The sequence below is a fragment of the Vigna angularis genome, chromosome 4 (genome assembly GCF_016808095.1).
Source record: "Vigna angularis cultivar LongXiaoDou No.4 chromosome 4, ASM1680809v1, whole genome shotgun sequence".
Lineage (NCBI taxonomy): Eukaryota > Viridiplantae > Streptophyta > Magnoliopsida > Fabales > Fabaceae > Vigna > Vigna angularis.
Genome location: NC_068973.1, coordinates 13,691,955 through 13,718,552, shown reverse-complemented (window position 1 = coordinate 13,718,552; position 26,598 = coordinate 13,691,955). Strand labels below are relative to the sequence as shown.

General features: G+C 33.1%; 1 protein-coding gene and 1 long non-coding RNA gene across 3 annotated transcripts; one reads left to right on the top strand and one right to left on the bottom strand.

Annotated features, from left to right (window-relative positions):
• Positions 1-4,413: 4,413 nt before the first annotated feature.
• LOC108330126 (uncharacterized) lies at positions 4,414-9,914 on the bottom strand. Of its 2 annotated transcripts, XR_008248542.1 has the most exons (7): positions 9,407-9,914; positions 8,505-8,569; positions 8,033-8,409; positions 7,197-7,328; positions 6,375-6,404; positions 5,242-5,370; positions 4,414-5,135 (listed from the first exon to the last, which is right to left on the bottom strand). It is a non-coding gene; the product is annotated as an uncharacterized LOC108330126 (long non-coding RNA). The 2 variants fall into 2 exon arrangements; XR_001832298.2 differs by lacking the exon at positions 8,033-8,409 and having other exon boundaries at positions 9,407-9,908.
• Positions 9,915-23,756: 13,842 nt separating this feature from the next.
• Positions 23,757-26,314, top strand: LOC108330861 (uncharacterized). The gene is made up of 2 exons (XM_017565441.2): positions 23,757-24,724; positions 25,155-26,314. The coding sequence occupies exons 1-2, from the start codon at positions 23,922-23,924 to the stop codon at positions 25,816-25,818; spliced, it is 1,467 nt and encodes a 488-aa protein (XP_017420930.1). The 5' UTR covers positions 23,757-23,921; the 3' UTR covers positions 25,819-26,314.
• Positions 26,315-26,598: the final 284 nt, after the last annotated feature.

The window sequence follows — 26,598 nt, the reverse complement described above, 5'->3', positions numbered from 1 at the left end:
CAAACTAACACTTATTTTCAATTTTTTCTTTTAAATATTATGTTTCTAACCTATTAAATTTTTTCTTTTATTTTATTTTTTTTAAATGTGTAGATAAGAATACAACTAAGAGAATATGAATGAGTTTTCTTCAAGTTATAGCGTCACTAAAAGACTATAGTTTAAGAAGTGACTATAGTTCTAATATTTTGTGGTAAGAACACAATTAAACAAAAGAACTTTTAATGAGATCTCAATCTAACTTTAATATAGAATATTATAAGAAAAAGTCAAATTTAATAAAATAATTTATTAAATATGTGGATGAAGGTAGAGCTTAAATTAAAATGATAGTAATTCTACAAAATCTATCATAGCACTTATAGTTGATGAAATAAATAAAAATATATTTTGGAGAACTTTTAGTTTTAACATCCACCATATATAACATGATAATTAAATATTAGCATTATCTTTTATGTAAACAGTAAGTTTTTGCTTAAGGTCTATGATAAAATTGATGTGATCTTCAACTATCAGTATTTTTAGGTTGATTTAATGTTAATAAAATTTATGAAGAGAGAAAAAGAATTTGGTTTATTTTAAATTATTGGCTAAGACAAGATCATTTAGAGAATAAACCGTTTAAGCAACTCAAGCTTTAAAATTCAACAAAAAAACATTAAACGAAATAATGTTATGTATTAAAAGATCTCTGTTAAAGAAATAGTGTCTAAAGAAAGGGATATTTTGTGTTGCTTGAATAACGTTTTCTAGACCAAACTATTTAATGAACTAAAATTATAGACAACGTTTAAGAAAAGAAAGTATCTCTCTTTAGAATTATCCAATAGACTGCATGAGTAATGAGCTAACATCTTATGAACGAGAAAGTCTATCTCTTTTATAACACTAAGGCTGAAAGAAATTTCTACTAGTTATATTAAGCAAAGTGTTTTAAGAATATATCGTCTAATGAATGACCGTTAAACTCTATAGCCTTTGAAGAAGCATTTAATGTTTTATATCATTTGATGATTATACATGTTGCATGTTTTATCAAATGACGCATTTATGAATGACATCACAAATGATAAGATAACTTAAACATGCAATACAATCTAACACTTATCAACGTTCAAAACATTTAATGCATGTACGATAAAGTGTTTCGATGCTTATATACTTTGTTCTTGACATTTGTGGAGATCACTAAAGTAGAAAGATATTATCAGAATCATTGCACCCAAGAAAAAGACATTGTGAAAGAAGAAGAACGTTATGGGAATGTTTTCCTTGAATCCTTATGCTTTGTCACATCGTACAAGCTTAATTTCGCTAAGGCTATGATAAAGCTCTGACCCCTACAAAGAAGACTAAAGTTTGACTTCCTACCTAAAAGATATATGCTCTCCTAAAGTCAATTCCTTATCTAACGATCATATTTCAAGAGAAGTTATATATAGATGAAAGCTTGAAGAAAAGAATATGATGATAACAAGAAGGATAGTAACAAGAAGAATACAATAGTGAACTTGTGAAAGTTAAAACAAGCTTCTTGTGCTCACACATTGTTTGACATTGGATATTTCTTTTTAGAGAAAAACTTTAGCAAATCACATAAATCCTTATATTGCTTATATCCTCTCCATGAGAGTTATATCTATACTTGTACTTTTAAGACATTCTGTGTTGTAAATTATGAAGAGAATTAAAACACTTGTTTAGATGTATTGTCTAGGATGAAGATCAAAAGTGATTAGAATACTTGGAATCAAAAGTGGTTAAAATACTTGGAACCATAAGTGGTTAGAGTACTTGTAAACTAGGAGTGGTTAAACTCATACTAGTCGTGTTGACTAGGAAACCAGGAATTGTGAAAATACTTGTTGTAAACATGGAGAGGTAAAACTCGTGTAATCTTGTAAAAGATTAGTGGAACCCTTTAAGAGGTTTTTTAAGAGAGAACTGAACGTAATTCAGGTTGAGTGGACCAGTATAAAATCTATAGCTTATTGCTTTATTATCTAAAACATTTTCCATTCACTTATCTTGTTAAAATCAGCATTTAAACATATTACATTTATATATCTCCTTTACAAGTCATTAGACGCTGCTTTGTGAAAACTTTTTAAAAACACTATTCACCCATGTAGTATTTTTCCAGTGTTTTCCGTTGGCATCAGAGCTTACCTCACGAGTGAGTTCCTAATATCACTTGAGGAAATGGACCTAACGAGCAATGAAAAATGAAGGATGCGTTGTCAAAAGGTATATTCTATTCAAAGGGGAAAAGTTTGACTATTGGAAACAAAGAATGATTACATTCTTTGAATACTATCACATCGACATGTGGGATGTGGTTGAGAATGGTAACTATATACCTCTTAATAATGAGGGAGAGCCCTTGCAAAAAAGCTTGTGTTCTGGTGAGAAAAAACATAGGTACCTTCTTAACTCTAAAGCTCTAAATTTGCTAATGTGTGTTTTATCTAAAGAAGAATACAGGAAAGTACATGTATTCAAAGGAGCAAAAGAAACATGAGACACCTTGGTTGTTGCTTGTGAAGGGTCAAATGAAGTCAAAAGAAACAAGTTGAGCTTGTGAACTTGAGAATATGAGTTATTAACCATGCTAGACAACGAAAACATCCAAGCCATGTTCAACCGGTTTCAAAAGATCTTAAATGAGTTAAGATCGCTAGGTAAGACCTATGACAATTTTGATAATATTGAAAAAATTCTTTACGGTCTTCCCAAACAAGGGAGACCACAAGTCATCGCTCTAAGAACCACAAAGAATCTTGATGGGATGAGTTTAGAGTTGCTTGTTAGAATCCTAAAAGTTCACGAGCATAAGCTTCAACAAGATGGAATCATAAAGAAAGAAAAGAACATTGTATTGAAAGCTCATAAGTCTGCCAGAAGGCCTCCTACAAAAGCCCTAAAAGAAGAACCTTCATAAGAGTCAAATAGTGAAAAAGACTCTATGGAAGAAGGAGAAGAGGATAAACTATCATTCATCTCCAAGAAGGTCTACTAAATATGGAGAAGGAAAAGGAGAACACAATTGAAAGGAAACACTCTATATCAACTTCCAAAAATTATCAATGAAAGGAAAGTCCTCTCATATGCTATGAATACAAGAAACTAGGCCACTTCAAATCTGAGTGTCCTAACCTTGAGAAGACAAAGAGAAAACCTGGCTTTTCCAACATGAAAATGACATTCTTCATAAGGTGTTGAATAAAACGCTTGAAGGAAATGAACATTTAAGACTTCTAGTCAAAGTATGTAAGCATTCAGTTAACAAACATGGTTTAGGTTTTAATGGCAACAACATTCATGGTACATTCAAAGTCAAAAATGACTATTTTGTTAAACCTAAAAAGGAAATCTATAACAATGCTCCAACCCTTGAAGAAAGAATAATTAATAAGAATAACAAAGCAAGACCCAAAGCAATATGGGCACCTAAGGACAAAATCACCTCTCTTGCAGATTTGCTTGATAACCACAAGGAGACCCTAATCATGGTACCTTGACGGTGAATTCTCGCGACATATGATGGGTCAAAGGTCTATGTTCCAAGACCTCAGGAGTAAGAAGGGTGGAACAGTCACATTCAAAGGAAATCAACAAAGAAAAATAATAGGTATTGAAAAGATATGTATAAACACCTCCCATTTTATTGATAATGTTTTATTAGTAGATGGCCTAAAACATAATATGTTGAGCATAAGTCAATTGTGTGTGACATTGGATACAATCACTATCACAAAAATATCAATAAACAACATTTTTTAGGCATTGTTTATTTAAGCATTGTCTATTACTAGATAAGGCTTCTAAAAAAAGTGTTGTCCATTGATGACTGTCAATAGACAACACTTATTTGAAAAATCATGGTATATTACAACCAACAATAAACAATGCTTTTTTCAAATAAGTATTGTCTATTAATGATTCAATAGACAACGATTTTTCAAATAAACACAGTTTATTAGTCTAATTTTGTTTTAATAATTTATTTAATTTTTTAATAAACAACACTTTATAAACCAACATTGTCGATTGATCCACTTTTTTTAAATAATTTATTTATTTTTTTAATAGACAACACTTGAACACTCTTTATTGAATAAATAATTTTTTAATAATTTATTTAATTATTAATTATTTAATAATTTATTTATTTTAAAAACATATTCTTTAAAAAGATTTCGCAACAACAATTATGAAATTGGTATTCAATTAGTTATCTATCGTATCAAAACTCTTAATCAAATATTATGTCATAATCAAATTATTATGAAAATATTATGCCATAATCAAAATATTAAAAGGATATATAAAAAACTAAATCTGACCACAATCTTTAAGTATAGTAATTCAACAATATCATACTCATCTTTGATAACAACAAAAACTATAAAATTCTCTCACACTTATAACAATTTTTTTTAGTAACAGCAATAACATAACACAAGAAAGTTTTTCTTATACATTCTGCATGTGTATCACCCAATTGCGTGTTGCAATTGCAATCATCTCTCCACACAACTAAATCTGGAAAATACCTACCACTGATCTAACATATATCTGTATTCTATTTATTTTTATAAGCGTACAGAAACTTTCCCATCAAATTTTCCTCATATAATGTTCAAATTTCAGCTATACCTAAATTTTCCATGACTTCTTCATTTTCAATCTCTGCATTAATGAAAGTCACGGCTTTCTGCAGCTTCCTGGAGAGAACACCTCAACTTCTGCCATGTATGTGGCCGTCATGAGTTCAATCCTTCCATATCTAAGTAATCTCATTCCCAAGCCGTGTGAAAGAATAGATCACACCGGAAAGTAATTGCAAATTTTATAAAGCAGAATCATTTATACAAAGAAAGATTTTGCCAACAAGAATGGTTAAGAGATTGGTCAATAAACCATATCAAGTACTTTTCTAATTATTAAGAGAAAAAAGGCAATTAAATTATAAATATATAAATAGAAAGTAACATGAAGCCACTGTGACAATGACTAATCAGGCAACTAATGGCGGTGTTAGATAACGCGTTAGAACACAATACCAAGTGGCAACATGCTCAGGTATTTATCACCATAGAGCGCACCAACCGCAAGGCACTGTCATAAACCTGTTAGATACACCAAAATAATGAGTAAAAACAATACATAAGCAGATTGTATGATTAAAATAGGGAAAAAATTAACAGGATCCAAGGATAAATAGTTGCTTCTTACTGAATAATTTGGTTTCAGTGCATTAGCAGAAATAATATATATTGTAGACTGACTCTACAGTTCATTTGGCGAAACTTCTTGAGCACTCACTGATCCCCCAGTTCTTAAAGTGTCCTATGCTAATCCATACTGTGAAGGCATTAAGCTAGTTAAATATTAACTCTTAATACTATTACATACATGTCAATACAAGACAACAAAGTATAATATGGCTGCACGAAACTGCATCAAAGAATATGGAAAAGTCAAAAGAGATAAAGGAAATGTGCTATATTCAGAGGACATGGCTGATGTAAAACAATTTTTTGTCACTTCCATCTAATTCCCTCCAAAAAATTGTTACCTTGGTGATTGCAGTTCTCACAATCTTTTGCTTTTCTCAGGTTGGAACTATGGCACTAAGTTCCTAAATTGGAAACCAATTTTTTAAGCAAAGACAATACAAACAAATTAACGGAGATTTTCCAATAAAGAAAATTATGAATTTTATAGTAATATTAAGTACATTTTTTGCAAAAATAACTCATGGCATAGGGAAATATATTCTGAAAAAGAGAAGGGAGTTGGCTATGATTAAAAAAAAAAAAGAGGGACAGGTACATATGTGGTGCAGTGGTTTGAAGATTTTATCCCATTCTTTTCTTTTTCATTTATAGAAGCTTTTGAGATAATATTGTCCATCCACAGCCAAACTAAAAGAAGTTGAATTTTTCTGACATGGATTAACGATTGAACTGTGCCCATGGATGCTTAATAACAACATTGAATGAGCCAGAAGAGCTACTATACCACTTTTAAGGTTAGGTGATTAATTATAATATTTGAAAAGATATTTATGACTGCACAATTCACGAGATTTATTCAACAGGGCGCAAAGTGCATTTGGCATAAAGAAAGGTTAAGATGAAGTGAAAAGATCAAAGTCTCAGGGAGAAATGAAAATGTGCTTTTAAAAAGCATTTAATGTAGCTTCTCGTAAAATTTTATTTTCATTTCTTGCAATATACATATGTATGAATGGGAGAGACACAAACATGCAGCTAGAAGAATGAAAGAATGCAAATACACTATTATTTTTAATTGCCGTTTGTATGAAGTAGTGAAATGCTGGTACACAGGAAAATTAAATATACCTGAAGAGCAAGTCCCCAATTATTGAGTGCCTGAAATAGATTCCATGAATGTTAGTAACAAGGATAATTGTGAAGAAAATCGAAAGCGTAGGAACAGAAAGTGTACAGAATAAAGCAAATATAACAAAGGAAACAAGAAAGGCTGTTTCAAGAGTATTTTTAAGATTAATAATGATTCAACATTATAGAATCAATTCTTGTCTCCTGATTATTTAACTAAAAAACTTATTTTAACAAAAAAACTGTTTAGCCAGTTCACACTCTTTCACTTTATGCTTGAAAAAATAATCTGCCTTCCTTAATTTTTTAATTTTAAAAAAAAAATCTCAAACTAAGTTTTATATTTGGTAAAAATTAGTATAAAATCAAATTTTAGACAAGCTAGTTTTGATTTCTGTGAACAGACACTGAGACAGTGATCATCTCCATGTTAGCCAAACGACTAAATATGCAAAAAGTAAATGTAGACCTCACATTGTTGTCACAATTCTTAAATATAATGTGTAGGTCAGTGTTAGTGCTGCATTCAGCTTGTCCATGTTTAGGTGATTTCAAAACCAATTCAAACAAATAACTTTACAAACTTCTTGGAACTAAAACAGACGTGAAATAGTTTTTAATTTGCCAGACTTCCCTTCAGGTTTCATACGACAAAACTACCAAATAAAAGGGTTTATGGTGAAGCATGAATAATATCCTTTAATGAATAGAATATGTGCTAATGCAAACAAGCACAATAAGCAAGCTTTTATTACTTTCATTTCATCCAAAAAGCAAACTCATACATCTGTAAGACAAGACTAGGCATCAAAGAACACATACCAAGCTCTTAGGTTCACATCTGGATCTAAAAAAGAATTCTCTTTCATTTTGTTGGTGTGAATTTGAAGAATTTGTAGTCGACCATTTTCATCAGGAAGGCTTATCTCAACCTGGAGTTCCAATCTCCCTGGTCTACATGACACGAGTCAAGATTAAGCATTAGAATTGAGCACATGAATAGGCAAGTAGTAGTATTTGTAATTAATGACACAGTAGCCAGAAATAGAACAGAACTGTTAGGTCAATACAAATGCAAAGTATCACGCCAAGGAAGCAGCAACCAATGAACTTGGGGTTAAAGCAATAGCTTTAACAGCTCAAGTTGTGAGACATTAAGGTAATGAAAATGATGTGTTACAACTGAACAGCATTTACTTCTTGCTTCTAATCCAATCTTTCATGAAAGGACAAATCACAAAGAGATTCACTATATTTTGTCAAAGTATTTTTTTTAAAAGGCAAGTTCATTACTAAATTTGTAAACTCCAACAACTGGTTAGCTTTTATACTTATCGAATGTCTTACAAGGTATTAGTTTGACTTTAGTACATATGACATACATCCTTCAACTTGAGGGAGAATGTTAGTTTAGAATTGAGTGATTGTATTAATCATGGGTATAGAAAGCAATATTACCCTTAATTTAGGACATTATTCCTCTTCTAATTAATATCATAAATAATATAAATATATACGTCTGTAAACTCTTCAAATTCTATAACAAGCAATCAGAGTGGTTGGATCACAACTATGATATATAATTTTGACTGTCAACATTTATATTTTTCTAAGGAAGTAAATTCAAAGATCATAATAGGAGAAGAAGATATGAAGACCTTAAGGCTTTGTTCACTTGAATGGATTTGGGGGAGAGTGATTGAGTGGATTTGAGAAGATTTGAAGATAAATTTTTTTGTTGTTTATTTGAGTGAATTTGGAGGTAAGTGAGAGTGAATTTGGAAGTAAATTTTTTTAATCTGTCACATCAATCAAATCTTACACTAATTCTCACAAACGTTGCTTCCAAATTCACTCTCACTTACCTCCAAATTCCCTCAAATAAACAACAACAAAATTTATCTTTAAATCCACTCAATCAGTCTCTCCCAAATCCATTCAAGTGAACAAAGGGTAAGAGAGCTTCATCAAGCATATCCTTTCTGTTAGTCATTCCAATAAGCAAAACATTTTTGAGTGACTCCACACCATCTATCTGTAAACCAAGCATATTGTCTTAGAATTTCTGATATGACTACTATAGAAACAGTATCTCTTCTATCAATAAAAGTATTCAAAAAATTTACTAACCTTAGTCAAAAGCTGATTTACAATCCGTCATGATCTTTGCTCAAAACTTCAGGGCCATTTACAATCTAATAAAAGTCATAGAAAAGAAAAATTAAGACAGCAAAATATAATTACAGTCTACATATATCTCGCTCAGATTTTGAAGCTATTCAATTAGTTAAAGAATCGATCACAAGGACAAAGTAAAAATGTCACAAAAATGTAGTAAGTACAGAAGGCAAAACTGAAGCATGAGAACATTTAATATGTTTGGAGAAAGTTAAACATACTCCGATAAAAGTCACAAGTTACATACATAAGGATAGAGGAGATGATTGGAGAACAGGCAGTGAGATTCAAATTCAATATTGTCAAATCAAGTCCTGATTCCTTATCTATGATAACACATGAAAACAACCATTTTGTATAATTTTAAGAAATAAGAAGATAGTAGTACCATGAAAACAAAAGCATATTCCTAGGCAATTCCTAGACAAGAAATAACAGAATATGTGTATGGTTTTGAATATTTGTTCTGTATAGGTTCATGTAGTGACCATGGAACCATTATTACATCAGTAAACATTATTCGCGTTCTTTGTAGAAGTGAGAATAACAATGCAAGCTCTTCATCTGATCTGAAACTTCCTAACTTAAGTATCATCACCATCACAAATAGCGCTTCTACGCATTTCCTTAAGTTTTCCTATCCAATTCAACTAGTAACACGTTTTACACTCAGTTGAACCCAATCACCTAATTTTATCCCAACCCAACGAAATGCTCCTAAGTATGTGTACGAAGCACAATCACATTTCCAACAATAAGTAAACCCACTTCGTTAAAGCTTGAATTTAACATAAGCAAATCTAGAAAATTATAAGAAAAAGATGAAATGAAAAGCGGGAGCATAGAGAAGGTACGAGAGATTCGAGATGGTTGTCAATGGAGGCGACTTCATGGCGATTAAGGCGTTGGTAGCAGCAATGAAAGATCGGTAATTGACAACGGCGACTTCTTGCATTTGCAGGGGAGCGCGACAGAGGAGCTTTGCCAGGCAAGCGTCCCTGGGCACGACAACAAGATACTATGGTTCACAAGAGCTGGAGTTCGACTAAGATTAGATTCGTTAGCCAAGATAAGATTGGTGAAGAATGAAAGGAAGGAAGAAATTTTGAGTGAGATTGGAGTTAGGGGGAGTGAAAGATTCATATTGCTTCTACCGATGCAAGAGAACACGAAAGTCTGGCCATGCATTGGCATAAGGGCTTGACTGCAGTGATCTCTTCAACGCAATTCCTCGACCATGACATAGCTGTGAGAGGGTTTGGGTTTGGGTATATGTGATTGTGAGAGATGAGAGTGACTGACATCAGAGTCTTAAGGGTGTATAAATTTTGATATTTTTAGAGAAATGTTGAGTTTTCTGCACTGTAGGCAGGGTTTTGTGAGGGGAAATGAAAATTTTTCAACAAGCAAAGAAATAGAAAACTATTATAAGGTGATAAATTAATAATAAGAATAAATTATAAATAGAATTTTTTTTAAAAAATGTGTTATCTAATTATATCTCTAACATGTTTTTTTAGATTAGCATATTTTACTGGTCTATTTTAAATTATTAATTAAAAAAATATAAATTAAATATAGATAATATTTTCTTAAAAAGAAAAAACGTTATTTATTTATATTTAAATAGATAGTACTTAAGCCTTGTTTATTTATTTTTAGAATCATAAATAGTGTTTATATAAAAAAGTTCTCTAGTGTGAATATTTGAATTAATTAGTTAGGATTACATTATTAGATGTTTGTATTGCGTAACTGCCTTATGAGAAGAGTCTGCAGAATATTAAAAGGATGGAAAGTTTTATTGAAAACTGAATCAGAGTGAGTTTTTGAAATTTGTCCAAGAGTCCAAATGACAAATTTGGTGCTCAAGCCTACATTCGAAGGTAACATAACAATTCAAAACTTTAAAGGTTTAATCATTTCCGACATACCTATTTGTGCACGATCGTCTTAAATTAGTTCTCATATTTTAAATCTTCTTAATAGGTCCTTTATTGTGAAAATTTTAATCGATTTAAATCTTACTGTTAACTAGGATGGACGGTGTTAAAAAATTTGATGTGTGACTGGGTGACATGAGCAAGTGGTACTGACGTGGCAAATATCGGTCGCCTGAGTTGGCTTTATTTTATTTACATATTTAAAAAAATTCACTTAAATCAAAACACAACGTTTTATTTATGAAAAACAAATGACTAGTTAGGTTTTTTTTAATTTGATTGTTGTCTGGGTGTGAAATTTGGGGAAATTTGGGAAAATAATTGGGATTTCAAGAAATCCCTAAATTGGAAGATTGAAATCCCTGAGGAGAGCGAGGTTCGTCTTCAACCTTGTTCAGCTTGTTATTGGAGAGTGTTTTGGTGCGACGCAGGTGGGTGGATGCTGAACGTTGTTATTCGAAGACGATGTCGAAGGAGCATTCTTGTTGTTCATCGACATGCAATGTGTGGCGGAAGGAGAAGCGTAATGTGTGTTCACTGATTTGCCACTATGAACTGAGATGTGCATTGAGAACTGCTAAAACATTGAAGAATCGTGGTAAGCAATTTTGGGGATGCTCGGAGTATAAGGTATGATTTATTTCACCTATGTACTATGTGGAAGTGTTTCTGAGAAGAAATTGTTGTTTATAGAGACTGGTGTTGAAGAGGGTGGTTGCAACTACTTCAAATGATGCACTGATGTTGCGGAAGACGAAAGCGGCACATGCTTGAAGTCTGAAGGAAACAAAGAAAGTTTGTTGCACAGTGAAGAAATGGATAGTAATAGGAATATGTTAGTTACGTTAGAGAAATTTGTCTTTGTTGTTCAAAAGTGGATGAAGGTCTTTGATATTTTTGGTTTGTGTTTTATGTGTAATAAACACAATTTTAGTTTCAATGTTGATGACAATGGGCTGATGTCTTTTAACTGTGTTGTAGCTTTCTTCCATTTCAATGAAAATCAAACTTGTTTGATCTGTTTATGAGTAACAAATTCAATTGTTGTTATGGAATCTGATATGACTAAAGAATGGTTTTTTCTTTAATTTGATATGTTGTAAAGAGAGGTCTATATATTGGTTTTATATGGTATGGACTAAGCAATTAGTTGCCACATGCATAACAATCTGCTAGGTTGGGATGAATCTGAGATCTAAAGCTGCATAACAGTGAAACCTCCATCACCCAGTAATAAGACATATATTGTTTTTGTCATCAAAATATGGAGTGATAACTGATAACAAATAAAGAAATATATCTGATGTACAAGAAATATATCTGGACTAAGATGTACAACAAATATAACTGTTGTATTTTCATTGATAACTGATAACCAGTGATAAACAAACCAAATATAGCAAATTATTGTCTTATACAAAAAGATACAAAAAGATCTTACAGGCATTACAATTGTTCAAATGACAGACATTACAAAAAGATACAATTGGTCTCATGCTGACATTGTCTAAACATTAAAAATTTGCATTTATCCCCTTGAACTACAGCTTCATCCTGATTTGATGATGGCATCATTGGTTGAGTTGATGGGTTAGTTTCTTCTGTTTGGTGAGAGTTGACATGAGGTGTCTGTGTTGATTTGGTGCAAGAAGTCCTGTTGTGGCCCAGTTCCTTACAAAGGCCACATCTTTTCTTTAAACCACCCTTCCTCATATTTCCTCCCCACCGAGATCTTCAACGAGAAGTTCAAGGAACCATCTCCAAGTATCCTTGTTCTCTACTTCCACCACGACATACGCAAGAGGTAGCATTTGGTCATTTACGTTTCTACCCAACAACACTTAACAATTTACCACCATATTTTCCTTTCAGAAAAGCACCATCCAGCCCAATAATTGGCCTGCACGACACAAAACTATCCTTGTAGGCCTTCAGAAAAGTATAAAACCTCCTAAAAATGTGTCCATCCTCATTCTCTTCAACTTTGACCTTTACTGTGGATCCTGGATTACGAGCTAGGAGCTCATTCGCATAATCATAAATCCTTGTATATTGGTCTTTGAAAGACCCATCAACATGGTCTGAAGCAATGGCCTTTGCCCTATAAGTCATGCATCTAGATACACCTACATTCCATTTTCTATTTATCTTCTCACGAATTTCCTCTCCTTTTACTTTGGGATTTTCTCTAACAGTTTTTTCCAATCTCTTACTCAGCCATTTTGCATTAAGTATTCTTAGTTTGAGATCTCTACTACAGCTGTGGTTGTCAACAATAGTCCTTAATTGCCACGTATGAATGGCTTCCATATAAGCACAATATGCCATCTAGGGGCACTCTCCTTTAGTACCCATACATTTCAGCCTAATTCTATTCTTATCATTTTTAACATATTTAATATTTCTGCCATTTTCTACACCATACGTTTTAATGGCATCCACAAAGTCTTGCTTGTCAGCAAAATAAGTTCCCAGATCCTAGTTATAATCTACCATTGTCTTAGGCATAGAGAATGTTACAAACTTCCCATAACCATCATCTTCATCATCTTGTCCATCACTTTCTGCTCCACTGTCTAATTCATCGGATTGCCATTCATCATCGAACAAACCTCTATCATCATCACTATTTATTTCATCATCAACATCACTATCATCAGATTGCACATCAACTTTGACATTACCAAACCAATCTGCAACTCCATCTCCTACCTCTTCTTCTATATCACAATCAACATTTACAGCAACTAGCCCTTCCATACAGTCATAATTAACTTCATCATTACCATCATCGTCACCACTAGAACTCCAGCTACGAACATCACCACCATCCCCTTCAACCTCACCCATACCAACTTGTGTTTCAATAACACCTTCAACAACATCATCACCCTCAACTCTTTCTTCTGAAACAACAACAGTTTCAGTCATTCCATCACATTCACATCTCTCACCTTCATTGTCAAACACCTCACATTGTCTTTCACTATCCTGTTCACATTGACCCCCACCTTGCTCTTGACATTCACCCTCAACCATACCCTCACCTTCCTCTTCAGTTCACCCTCAACCATACCCCCACCTTGCTCTTCAGGTTCACCCTCAACCATACCCCCACCTTCCTCTTCACGTTCACCCTCAACCATACCCCCACCTTGCTCTTCATCTGTATTCTGAGGAACATATTATAACATATGTATCACCTCAAGTTCAAAGACTGTGTGAACAACAAATAGATGCACCTCACAATTAAGCCTAGCTAAGGTAATCATGTGCATGGCTCCTACGTCATCCAACAAAGGCTCCAACCTATTTTCTAACACAGAACCACCACCTACGCAGTACCACAACTCCTTAAACCCATCATAACTTAGCCCTTTTACTACACTGACTACAAGGAAATAGCTCCACAAATCTGGGTCAAACGATAAAGTTGTACTCTCCCCCTCATACTTAAGTTTCCCTTCATTTATGAACTTTCCACCGTGGTGAAAAACAACTTCAAAATTTTCCTCCATGACGTACAACACAACACTTATATTTTAACCTATAAAGTAATAAGAAAACGACAATCCAACAACACTTTAATAATGGGGGACCACATTGCAATGAAAAACGAAACATTATACACCATGCAACATTGTGGGACAACCATAAAAGGACAAAATCATCAAACACTTCAATGGAAAGCGCATTTACTAACCTAACTTGAACAAGTGATTCACCTCGAACACTTTCGCCACTGCCTTCCACGTGCTTCACCACCAACAGCTTGCCGATTCCACCGAAATAGCACCGATAGATCACTCCAAAATCTTAAAACGAAACCTATTTACTCACCAACTATACGAAATAGCAGTGAAATACCCTATTGTTCCCCAAATTCCAACCACAACAACCAACCCTCGACAAAACCCTATTTTCCAAATTATCCCCAATTACACACTCAGTCAATTGTGAAATTAAAAAACATAACTAGTAATCAATTATTCATAAATAAAAACGTTACGTTTTGATTTAAGTGAATTTTTTTAAATATATAAATAAAATAAATCCAACTCAGGCGACAAATGTGTGCTACGTCAGTACCACTTGCTCTTGTTACCAAGCCACGCATCAAATTTTTTAACGCCGTCTAGCCTAGTTAACGGTAAGGTCTAAATTGATGAAAATTTTCACAATAAAGGACCTAATTGAGAGGATTTAGAATACGAGGACCAATTTGAGACGTTCCTGCACAAATAGAGATGTCGGAAATGATTAAATCAACTTTAAAAGGCAAACCCTTATGTATCTCATTCATTTAAAACCCACTCACACCTATGTCACCCCACTCACTCTAAACACCTTCTATAAACTCCTAGAAGCTCTAATCCTTCGTTCTCAAAACTTCCAAACACTTCATTCTCAATCTCAACAACATTTCTCATTCTCATTCTCTGCACTCACAAAGTAAGTACAACAAATTGCTCATTTGTTTTCTAATTCTTTATTCACTCATTAGGGTTCGCTTAAGCCACTTTCACGGCTTAATAATCTCTTTTGATGATTATGTGTTTTATTTGCAAGATTATGATTTAATATATGAATCTGATATTGTTCTTATAAAGTTTTGAGTGTGTAAAAATGTTGATTAGGTTTTCTTCACATAAAAACCTCAACTTTATGCTTGCATGTTCAAATCAAATGATTTTTTGAAGGTTTTTTATATTTGATTATGAGAAACAGAATCAAACGAATGTTCTAATGTTATATCACTGAGGTTGATTGTCATGTAACAAAATGCTTGAAAGAAAAAAAGTTTGGTTGTTGAGAATTGGAAATTGATGATGAAACTGCAGTTGCATGTGAAAATTTGAATTGGTATTTCTAAGTAAATGTTAAATGGGGGAAATTAATCTAGGAGTTGAATGAACTTTGATGCATAATGACACCTAAAAGAAGAGCAACACATGATATGACTATTACAAAGAAAAGGAAGATGGTAGTTGCTTCATCTAGACAAAAAGAAGCTAAAGAAGTTTAAGAGTTGTCTGATAACACTTCTACAAGCAGCCCTTCACCATCACCTCTAATAAAATAACTAAGGAGGAGAGTAAAACACTTGGCACCAGTCAGAGGGAGAAGGATTCTCAGACCGAGCCATCCAACAACATCCGCATGTAGGACTACAGCAACCCTACATCTTTGTCCAAATCAAGTTCTGAAGCCACACCAAAAGAATCACCCTCTGCAACTCCACTAGTTCATATGGAAGAAGGAAAAGAAAGAATTGGCCTAACCTCTATCGCAATAAGACCGAATAAGGTTCCAAAGAAAGGCCAAGCAGGAGAGGTTTAATGACATTCAACACAAGTCAGTCTTGAAAGAAAGGAGGATTGAACTCCTAAAAGGAGAATATGATGAATTCTAGAGAGCATTGGATACCAGAGTTGGAAAAAGTTAGTTAGGCCTTAAGATTACTACATTGAGCTATAAGTTAGGGAGTTTTATGTTAATGCATATCCTAAACAACATTTTTGCAAAAGACAGATGCATATCCTAACCAACAATAAGAGATGGTTAACTCACTAATGGCAAGAATTGGTTATATGCAGTAGAAGTTGGTAGCATCACACAAGGCTCAAATTGCCCTTCATAAGATCTTGTTTGACTTCTTTGAGCAATTGAGGCAGAATAGACCCATCAATTGTATCACCTTGGAGCAGTTTAAATTGTTTTTGACGTGGTTTTGGAATTGAAGTATATAATTTATGAATTAAAAAATTAGGGCAACATTTAATTGAACTCAATATTTGTTGTCTTTCACTTTTGCGAAAAGGATTTGGGGAATAGGGTGCTTCAAATTAGGGTTAGTTGGTGGGCGAAAAAGGATAATCAAAAACAGATGTCCATTCGTGTTCTTCTTTGACGGGTGACGGAAGCATAATCCTAATGTAGTTTTTCGTGGTAGTGGAGGAGAATCTAGGATTGATGGTGTTTTGGGATTGCTAAGAACTACTCGAACTGCTAAGAATAGAGGTAAGAAATTTTGGGATTGTCCTAAGTACAAGGTAGAAGAACATAACTACTAGGAACAGAGGTAAGGAATTTTGGGATTGTCTTAAGTACAAGGTAGAAGAACGTCCATGGTTTGTTATTTTTGTTTGTAGTAAGTATTTTTAATTGGTATAATTTTTTTTACAGAATTGAAATGAATAAGGTGGTTGCAATTTCTTCATATGGTGTTGTATATGGTATTGAGGAAAGGTATTCTAATGTAAACTGGGAAGCAAAGAATGAGTGTTTATCCAACATAGAAGAAATGAGAGGTGGTATAAAGATGATGACTGATTTTCAGAAATCACTTAAGATTGTGGAGAAATGGATAAAGGTGTTGATAGGGGTGGTTTGTTTGATTTGTGTGCTTAATGTAATTGTAATTTTAATATGGATGACAAATCCATAATGTAGCAGTAATTATCATTGTATTAGGATGCACTGGATGTAATGTAGCATTAATTTTTTGAATGAATGAATGAATCTTTATTGTATTTAATGTATGTCCAAAGAGCGAAATTTCACTTAATATGGTATTGATTAATAAATGTGGTTGACAAAAGAAGTAATGAACAGGAAGTGTTTTCACAATTTCACCTGCACAATAATTCCCTAATTCATATTGTTGTCAACAATTTCGAACAAGTAATGAAGAAGAAGTGTATTTGTCATATTCACTGACACTGATTGGTAATATTACTATGACCAGTGATAATGCTTTATTGTATAACAATGTGTCATTTAATAATAATATATGATATAACAACAATATCTAATTTAACTATTATATAATAAGCATTACATAACATCATTGTTTTGTCAAATTGAATCAACACATTGAAAGATCATTGTTTTGAAAATACACATTGCAACATTGAAACAACACATAATAACCAAGTGTACATGTTCAAAGCAGAAACATTGTTTTGCCAAAATTAAGTATTACATTAAAATAATAAAGAGTAGTTAGCAGCACTTATAAGTAATGAATGAATGTAGGAAAATACAAATTTATAGATCAGTATTACCTTTTGTTGGTCTGACATAAAAGTTATTGATGAACATACTTCTGGACCACCAAGGTCATCAATCAAAAGGTTCAGAAATTATCTCCATGAATCCTTGTTTTCCACTTCGACCACAACATATGCAATAGGCAACATCTGGTCATTAGCATCTCGTCCAACAGTCATTAACAACTCACCTTCAAACTTCACTTTCAAAAAAGCTCCATCCAATCCAATTATTGGCCTACAAGACAGAAAACTATCTTTGAATGCCTTAAGATAAGAGTAAAATCTCTTGAAAATTACATCACTCTCATTATCCTCAACATGTACCTTAACTGTTGAGCCTGGATTTTTTGCCAGCAATTCATGGTCATAATCATATATCCTCTTATATTGTTCCTTAAAGGACCCATATATGTGATCATCAACAATAGTTTTGCCTCTATAAGTCATACATCTAGATATACCAATGTTCCACTTTCTTTGAACTTTTTCACAAATATCTACACCCTTCACTTTAGGATTTTCCCTTATTATTTTCTCCAACTTTTTGCTCAACCACTTGGCATCAACTAACTTCAGGTTGAACTCCCTACTGTAGATATGCTTGTCTTTTATAGTTCTTAGCTGCCATCATTTCACAGCCTCCATATAACCACAATATATGGTCCAAGGGCATTCTTCTTTTGCACCCACGCACTTCAGCCTCAATCTTCTTTTATCATTTTTTAAAAATTTTATATTCCTCCCATTTTTCAAAGCATACCCTTTGATAACTTCTAAAATATCTTGTTTTCCAGCAAAATATGTCTCAACTTCCCATGTAAAGTCTACCATACTTTTTGGCATAGAAAAGGTAGAAAAGCTCTCATAACTCTCATTATCATTAACGTCTTCATCGCAATCTGTTGTAGTATGTAATTCCTCATATTTCCACTCCTCATCTGACAAACATCTCTCATCATCAAAGTTGTTGTCTGAACTGTCAGTACGACATTCTCCACTAAATTCATGTGATAGACTTTCTACTTCTACATCGACATTACCAGACTATTGTTCATTTATATCATCATTTATGTCACATTCAACACTCACATCAACTAGCCCCTCCAAGCGCTGACTATTTCCATGTAGACCACCTCGGTCACTAGATGAACTCCAACTACGAAGATGAACTGTCTCCTCCACAACTCCTTCACACACATGCAAGTCTTGCTCTACATCACCATCACCATGACCTTCTTCACCTTCATGCACCTGTTCAACACCATCCCCATCACCTTCACCTTCACCTTGAACTTGAACACCATCACCATGACCTTCTTTACCCTCATGCACCTGTTCAACAATATCATCATCACCTTCACCTTGAACTTCCACTAGTACAAAAATACCGTATAATGTCGGTGTTTTACGGCCTTTCACGTCGAATTCGAGATCGACGTTATATTGGAAGACGTTAAATTGACATTAAATTTAAAAAATTTGATGTTAATTTACAATAATTGACATCGAATTTTGTCAATATATGACATTAATTTCCATTATTTCCTAGTAAAGCAAATTAAAGTCGAATTTTATCAATATATGACGTTAATATATTTTTTTTGTTTTTTTTAATTAATTGTGATCCTTTTTTACAACTCTACGAGACCTGAAAAGTAGAAAAACAACAAATTTCAGTTTTTGATATTTTATAAAGCATGAACTATGAACGTGTAGTGTAGTATCAACAACAAACAACAATAACAAACAAGTTCATTCAAACAACAACCACAAACAAGTTCAACCAAACAACAACAAACAAACAAGTTCAACAGAAAGAAAAAAAACAACAAACAAATTCAACAAATAAGTTCTTTAAAATGAAAACAGAAACTAACCTTCAAAAGGTGGGTTCGTCGAAATAAAGTGTTGCCACTAGTGAGAGAGAAAGCAGAATGCGCCTATGAAAGACAAGAACACGAAAATAATCGGTCAAATAAAACGAAAATCATACCTAAAGTAGTTCATTAACATGCATTTGTATCAAATGAAAAAAAGATTACATGTGATGGTCGTCAAACTTTATTCCAGAAAAGTTTGAGCAGAGAAGAGGGTGTCGCGCGCTAAGATAAAGTAAACGAATTTTCAATCTCCCGCTCAATTTTTATTGAATTCACTAACATTTTGACGTCTAACGCTAGGGCATTCAACGTTTTATATCCTTTTGACGTCTAATTATAGGGCATTCGACGTCATACATAAATACATTTTCACTTTCAAGCCAAGCATTTTCGCAAAATTTACCCAATAGGACGTCAGACTTCTCAACATTCGACGTCTTATAACAAATTGACGTCGAATTACAATTTTAAACGACGTCTAATAATTGTATTTATTTACAAAAATTTCACCGATCATTTTTAACGTTGGCTATTCAATGGTTGGACGTTAAACGCGTGATATTATACGTTGTTTTTGCACTAGTGTTCAACACCATCCCCATCTTCTTCACCCTCATGCACCTGTTCAACACCATCACCTTCACCTTGAACTTGGATACCATCACCATCTTCTTCACCCTCATTCACATGTTCAACACCATCACCATCACGTTTACCTTCAACTTCAACACCATCACAATCTTCTTAACCCTCATGCAACTATTGTTGTACGTCACCATGACCTTCAACAACACATATATAACTTGGGGCTCAGAAACATCATGTACAACGTATAAATGAACCTTGCCATTAAGCTTAGATAAGTTAGTCATGTGCATGGCACCAGTGTCATCAATCAATGGTTCCAACCTATCTTCCAAAACTAAACCCCATCATCCAGAGTACCATAAAACTTTAAAACCTACATATCCCAAACCTTTAACTACACTAACAAACACAAAATAACTCCACATATCAGGGTCAAAGGACAAAGTTGTGGTCTTTCCTACATACTTCAGAGTACCATGATTAATGAACTTCCCTCCATGCTGGAAAACACACTCAATAGTCTCGTCCATTATGCACAACACAATATAAATATATCTACACCTATTATGTAAACATATGACGACAAAAATAAATTATATTAAAACAATAACAAAGCGCACTGAAACATAGACAGTGAAATCACTTTAAACATACATAGGGAACCACCATATCACAATCAACAACAACAGAGCAAAACATTCAAACGATGAGGGACCACTACCCAATATAATGGTTTCCCAACCATAAAAACTAAGAAAATAAAGCATAATCACTGACCTTGCTTCAAATTCACCTCCATTGACCACGTGCTTGAGCCTCACACTTCCAACGACACAAGGTCTCACACCTCACCTCGTGCTTTAGCCCTAAATCTTTCCAAACGTCGCCTACGAACCCTAATTTTAAACTATTGTATTTCGCCCATGAACCCTAAATTCAAAATTGTTTTCTCCCAGCTCTAAACCCTACTTCGAAGGCACCCCACACTTTTCCCCGATCTGTTCTTGCAAATGACAATTTGAAGAAAGGGGTAAGTTCCCCCAATTTGTTATTCTATTTTTTAGTTCAATTTTTTTAATTCATAAATTAAAAATTTTACATCAGATATGTTATTACCACATAAAGTATGTCACATCATTAAAAAAAAAAGACAATCAGTATGCCACATACACAACACTTAAACGGTGTTTGTCCAATTTAACAACATAGTTCTATTTATTTCAATTTTTAAAATTAAAAACCCAATTGAGAAAACCAATAAATAAGAACCAAATCAAGATTTTGAATCAAAAATAGGATCGAATTAGACCTGTCAATTTGGCCCTCCTTACATGGTTTGGCCCTAACCCACGTGGGTTGGGGTCAGAAAAATCCACAGGGTCAAAAAACTCCTCGTAGAAAAAGCCCACGGGGCCAAAATGTCTTCAAAAGCCCTGTGGGTCAAGGCCAGCCCATGGGTTTTTTTTTTAGAAAAAATGTTCATTTTGAATACAAGAAAAAATATAATTAACTCCTAATTTGTTACAAAAATAGTTACTATAGAAAATAAATTAAAATTTTTATAAGAGGAGAGTTCTAAAATCAAGAAGCAAAAGCAAAATGACAATATTTATTGAGTTAGATTCTCTAAGTATATAATTAAAGGATCATTTTATAAATTTGAAATTTAAATATTTAATTTCACTTTTTTTGAAGTTATAAGTAAGAAATTAACTTTTTATCTAAAATTATCCTAATTGAAATTTAAGAGAAGATTTTCTCTAATTGAAACTCTTAATTTAAAAAAAAATTAGGCTTCTTTATTTTCTTAGAAAGTTATTGAAAAAGAAATTAAATATAAATGATTTTTTTTTTCATTTTATACTCAACAAATCATGTTCATAACAAAAATAATAAATAAAAAGAAAAAACTCATAAACCTTGTGGAGACTAAAGTTGTATTTGCCCATAGAATTCAATCTTGTCGTACTAGTCACTCAAAATCTTTACATTTTAAATGTCATAAACATAAATATAAACATAAACATAAATATACATTTATGTTATGTGTTTTAATTGAAAGTTAAAAATAAATTATTTAATGTGTTAGTTAAAGAATTGAAACATGATAACATTTGTCATTCTTTAGTACTTTAGGTCTATTTAAAATTTTCATTTTTTATAAATTTTTAAGAAATTAACTTTCTTTTTATAATATATCTTATGGTGATTTTGAGAAAAGATTATTAGAGAGAAAAAAACAAAATAAAACATAAGTTTAATTTACACATAAAATATTAATACTATTTTTGATCCAAAAATTTTAGATAATAAATTTTTGAATTATTTTTAATTTTAAATAATTAAAAACAGATTGAGTGATATTTTAGAAGTCAAGGAAAACCGTGATTCTTTTTAAGAATTGTAAAAGCAGTGCAAATATTAAATCAAATTAATATATTATTATCTCTCTTTGTGGTTATTTTGATATTACTAATTATATATAATTTTCTAATAATTGGTGTTTGCAATATAATACATAATTTTATTAAAATTGACAACAAAATAAAGCATTTTTATAGTATTTCAGTAAAATAAATTTGTAATACTATTTAGTTATATAAAATTAAGTGTGTGGTTTGCAATTGTTTTTAATTATTTTAAAAAGTGGTTATTTTGAGTATTAAATATTCTATTATACTATAATTAATTAGTTTTATTTAATAATTTGAAATAAGAAATCAATTACATGAATATAAAATTTAGTACTTTTAATAGTTACTATTAAGAATGTTGAAGTTTAGTTTCCAAAAAAATTTAAGTGGGCTAAACCCACCTTAACCCTGACCCTAACCCCCTTGAGAGGGGGCTTTGGGGGTCGGGCTTTTTTTTGGCCCCCATTTGAGGAGCTTCTTAAAAGGGGACTTTTTCAAGAGTGGGTTAGGGCTAGCCCCGGAGTCATGGATCAAATTGACACCTCTAGATCGAATCATTAAACTTATTAATAAAAAGTCTCACCTAAATATATCAAATGTACAATTCTTTTACATTAAAACCATCCTCTAAACTTCAAGGATGATCTTAGCTTACCATGACATCACGCTAGTTTTTATATAAAATATAAAAATAAGAATGAAAATGAATAATTTCCTTCTATTTTTGGATAGATTATATATATATATATATATATATATATATATATATATATATATATATATATATATATATATATTTTACAAATTTCATTTCTACTTCACATTAATTCTTAGATTATATATTTTTTACTCTATTAACGATCCAAAATTGAAATTCATTTTTACTATAAATTTTAATATATTTTGATTCTCAAATATTAAAAATGAATACATATAATTTTTTAATTTAATTACTTTAAATAATTTCAAGATTAATATTTAAATTGTTTATATTTTATACTTTACATGTTAATCCAGAAATTTAACATGTAAAAAAATTAATACGAATGAAATAAAATAAATATATCTATTTATTTTTCAAATTGGAAATCAAAATTTATTAAGATTTAAAATAAAAATAAATGTCAACCTCTAAATTTCCGAAATTGGAAGATGTTTAACCCTTAATTTTTTTTATTAATATAGAATATTTAACTTTTACTATTCACTTCTTGCACAGAAACACCCTCAGATAGGGGGAAGGAAAATTGGGCACGTTACAACTTATGTCACATGAAAAACAGACAAGAATAAATTCATTCAAAAGATTAAAATAGTAATATTTGATATTTGAGGGGGGAAAGCCGAAGAAAAAACGAGATCACAACGATATTTATTATATGAAAAATAACATATCGTAGTCCTTATTATATTTTGTCATCGTAGCAATATCCCTTACTAGTGCAGAGGTGCCTCGTATATTTCGTCTACATCCTTTCTCGGCAGTTTGATGCTCACTCCCCTAATGCTGCTGAAATCATCTTTCACTCCCATTTTCTTGGTGCAAACCCCTAAATCCAAAGCTCAAAAACTTCACCACGCATTCACCAAAACCTTTCTCACTAACAGCACGCCACCCGTTCGACATAATGCCTCTCTCAACTTCGCCACCCCACCACCCGCTTCCTCCGCCTACATCCACCTCCCTTTCTGCCGGAAACGCTGCCACTATTGCGACTTTCCCATCGTAGCTCTCGGTTCCGCCTCCACCCAAACCCACCACGACCCGCGCGTCTCCAACTACATCGACTGGCTCTGCCGGGAAATCACCGCCACCAAAGTGGATCAGCCCGCTTCCACCACGCCCCTCCAAACTGTCTATTTTGGCGGTGGGACGCCCTCTCTGGTGCCTCCTTCCATGGTTTCATCCGTTTTGGAGAGTCTGAGGGTGAAGTTTGGGCTTTGTAAGGACGCGGAAATATCGATGGAGATGGACCCCGGCACGTTTGGTGCTGAGAAGATGAGGGAGATGATAGCGTTGGGAGTGAATAGAGTGTCTTTGGGAGTTCAGGCGTTTCAGGAGGAGCTGTTGAGAGCGTGTGGGAGGGCACATGGGGTGCAAGAGGTTCATGAGGCTATTAGTGTTGTGAAGTCATGTGGGGTTGAGAATTGGAGTATTGATCTCATAGCTTCGTTGCCTCATCAGAGTTGTGAGATGTGGGAGGAAAGTTTAAGGCTCACCATTCAGTCACAACCTTCTCATGTGTCCGTTTATGACTTGCAAATTGAGCAAGGAACAAAATTTGGACGATTGTAAGTGGCACTTTTTTTTTTCCTGTGAACACGATTCCACATTTTTTCTCGAAACTGTAGCCGATATAACTAATATACTTGCTGGGAAGTGACAGTTATTTTCTGTTGCACTGGCGGCAACAAGGTTTTAAATTGCAGTTGCAATTGCAGCTTTGTAATGATCTTTTATATTGTGAGAAATTACGAACTGATACACTTTACAAGGTTTTCGAAAACGGTCTGTTTCTGCATTTTCGGATGTGGTGTCAATATTTTTAGGCTATTCTTACAGCTGCCCTTTCTTACAGTGTCAAGAATCGCGATGAAACTGTCACTACAATTTGAAACCTTGATATCTGATTTGGCTGAAAATCTCTTAGAACCTTGAGTAGCATTGATGGCTTTTATTGTCTTTTTATAAATCATTATAATGATCTGGAGATATTTTCAGGTACTCACCAGGGGAATTTCCAATGCCTTCTGAAACACAATCGGCTGAGTTCTATAAGATGGCTTCAAGAATGCTTACTGATGCGAATTACAACCATTATGAAATCAGCAGCTACTGCAAAAGTGGGTACGAGTGCAAACACAACTTTATCTACTGGAAGAACGAGCCTTTCTATGCCTTTGGCCTTGGCTCTGCCAGTTTTGTTGGTGGGTTGAGGTATTCAAGACCAAGGAAGGTCAATGATTACATTAATTTTGTGCAGAATCTGGAAAAAGGAATAGTAGATAGCTCTGGTGATGGTAACATTAATGGCAAGGACACGGCCATGGATGTGGTGATGCTGTCCCTAAGAACTGCACAAGGCCTAGACTTAAAGAGTTTCCAAGAATCATTTGGCAGCTCTGTTGTTTTGTCATTGCTAGAGGCTTATAAACCTTATGTTGAAAGTGGACTTGTGGTTTGCTTGGATGAGCATAGGAGAACCATTATAGATGACCTTGACTATTCCTTTTGGGATAAAACTAACACAGAAAAGAGGGTGGCATACATAAGGCTAAGTGATCCAGAAGGTTTCCTCTTATCAAATGAGTTGATAGCCCTTGCTTTTGGGGTTATTGACTCTTGGAAGGTTTCCCCTCAGTACCAAGAAGCAAAATCCACTTGAAAGCATGGATGTATATTTTAAAGCAACACACCAATTATAGCTGATGTCATCTAACGATTATTTGTACCAGATACCTATTTATACAGAGGAAATATTTCTTGTAAGGAGGGGATGGATATGCAGGCTCAAACACCAATGATGGACATCCATACGTTCCGTTGATCTTCATAACTAATAATAGTTCATGAAATGAAATCAATTATGATTGACATTCGAATAAATAAACAAATTGTCTAAACCTACCTCCTGAGGTTGAGAATCATCTTGATGGTGAAAGAACATAATTTCAAAGTGTACTACGACATCCAAACACAAATTGATATATGAATTTTGCAGAGGATGGATGGAAATCGAGAGGTACATAATTGGTGCCCAAGCTAGTAATTTTTGGAAGTAAAGGAGATTGAGATCACCTTTAGGTGAACCAATCACCTGTTTCTTCATAGCAATTGTTTTACTGTTTACTGATATTTTGTCCCTCTATATTCGTAACGTTTTCTTGCCTTTTTCACATTGCTTTGAATGTATGTGGAAATAAAGGAAAACACTATAAAGTGAGGTTTGAATAGTGTTTTAAAATCTTTTCACAAGATAGCAATTAATGACTACTGCAAGGATTAGATAATCTACCTTAGTTGTTAGATGCTTGTGTTTTCAAATGAACGTTTAAGAAAATGTTTAATAAACAAAACAATAACACAAATATTTTTATATTGATTTGCTCCAACTTAAGTTATGTCCAATTCTTTTTTAAGACCTTTTAATGGATTCTACTAATCT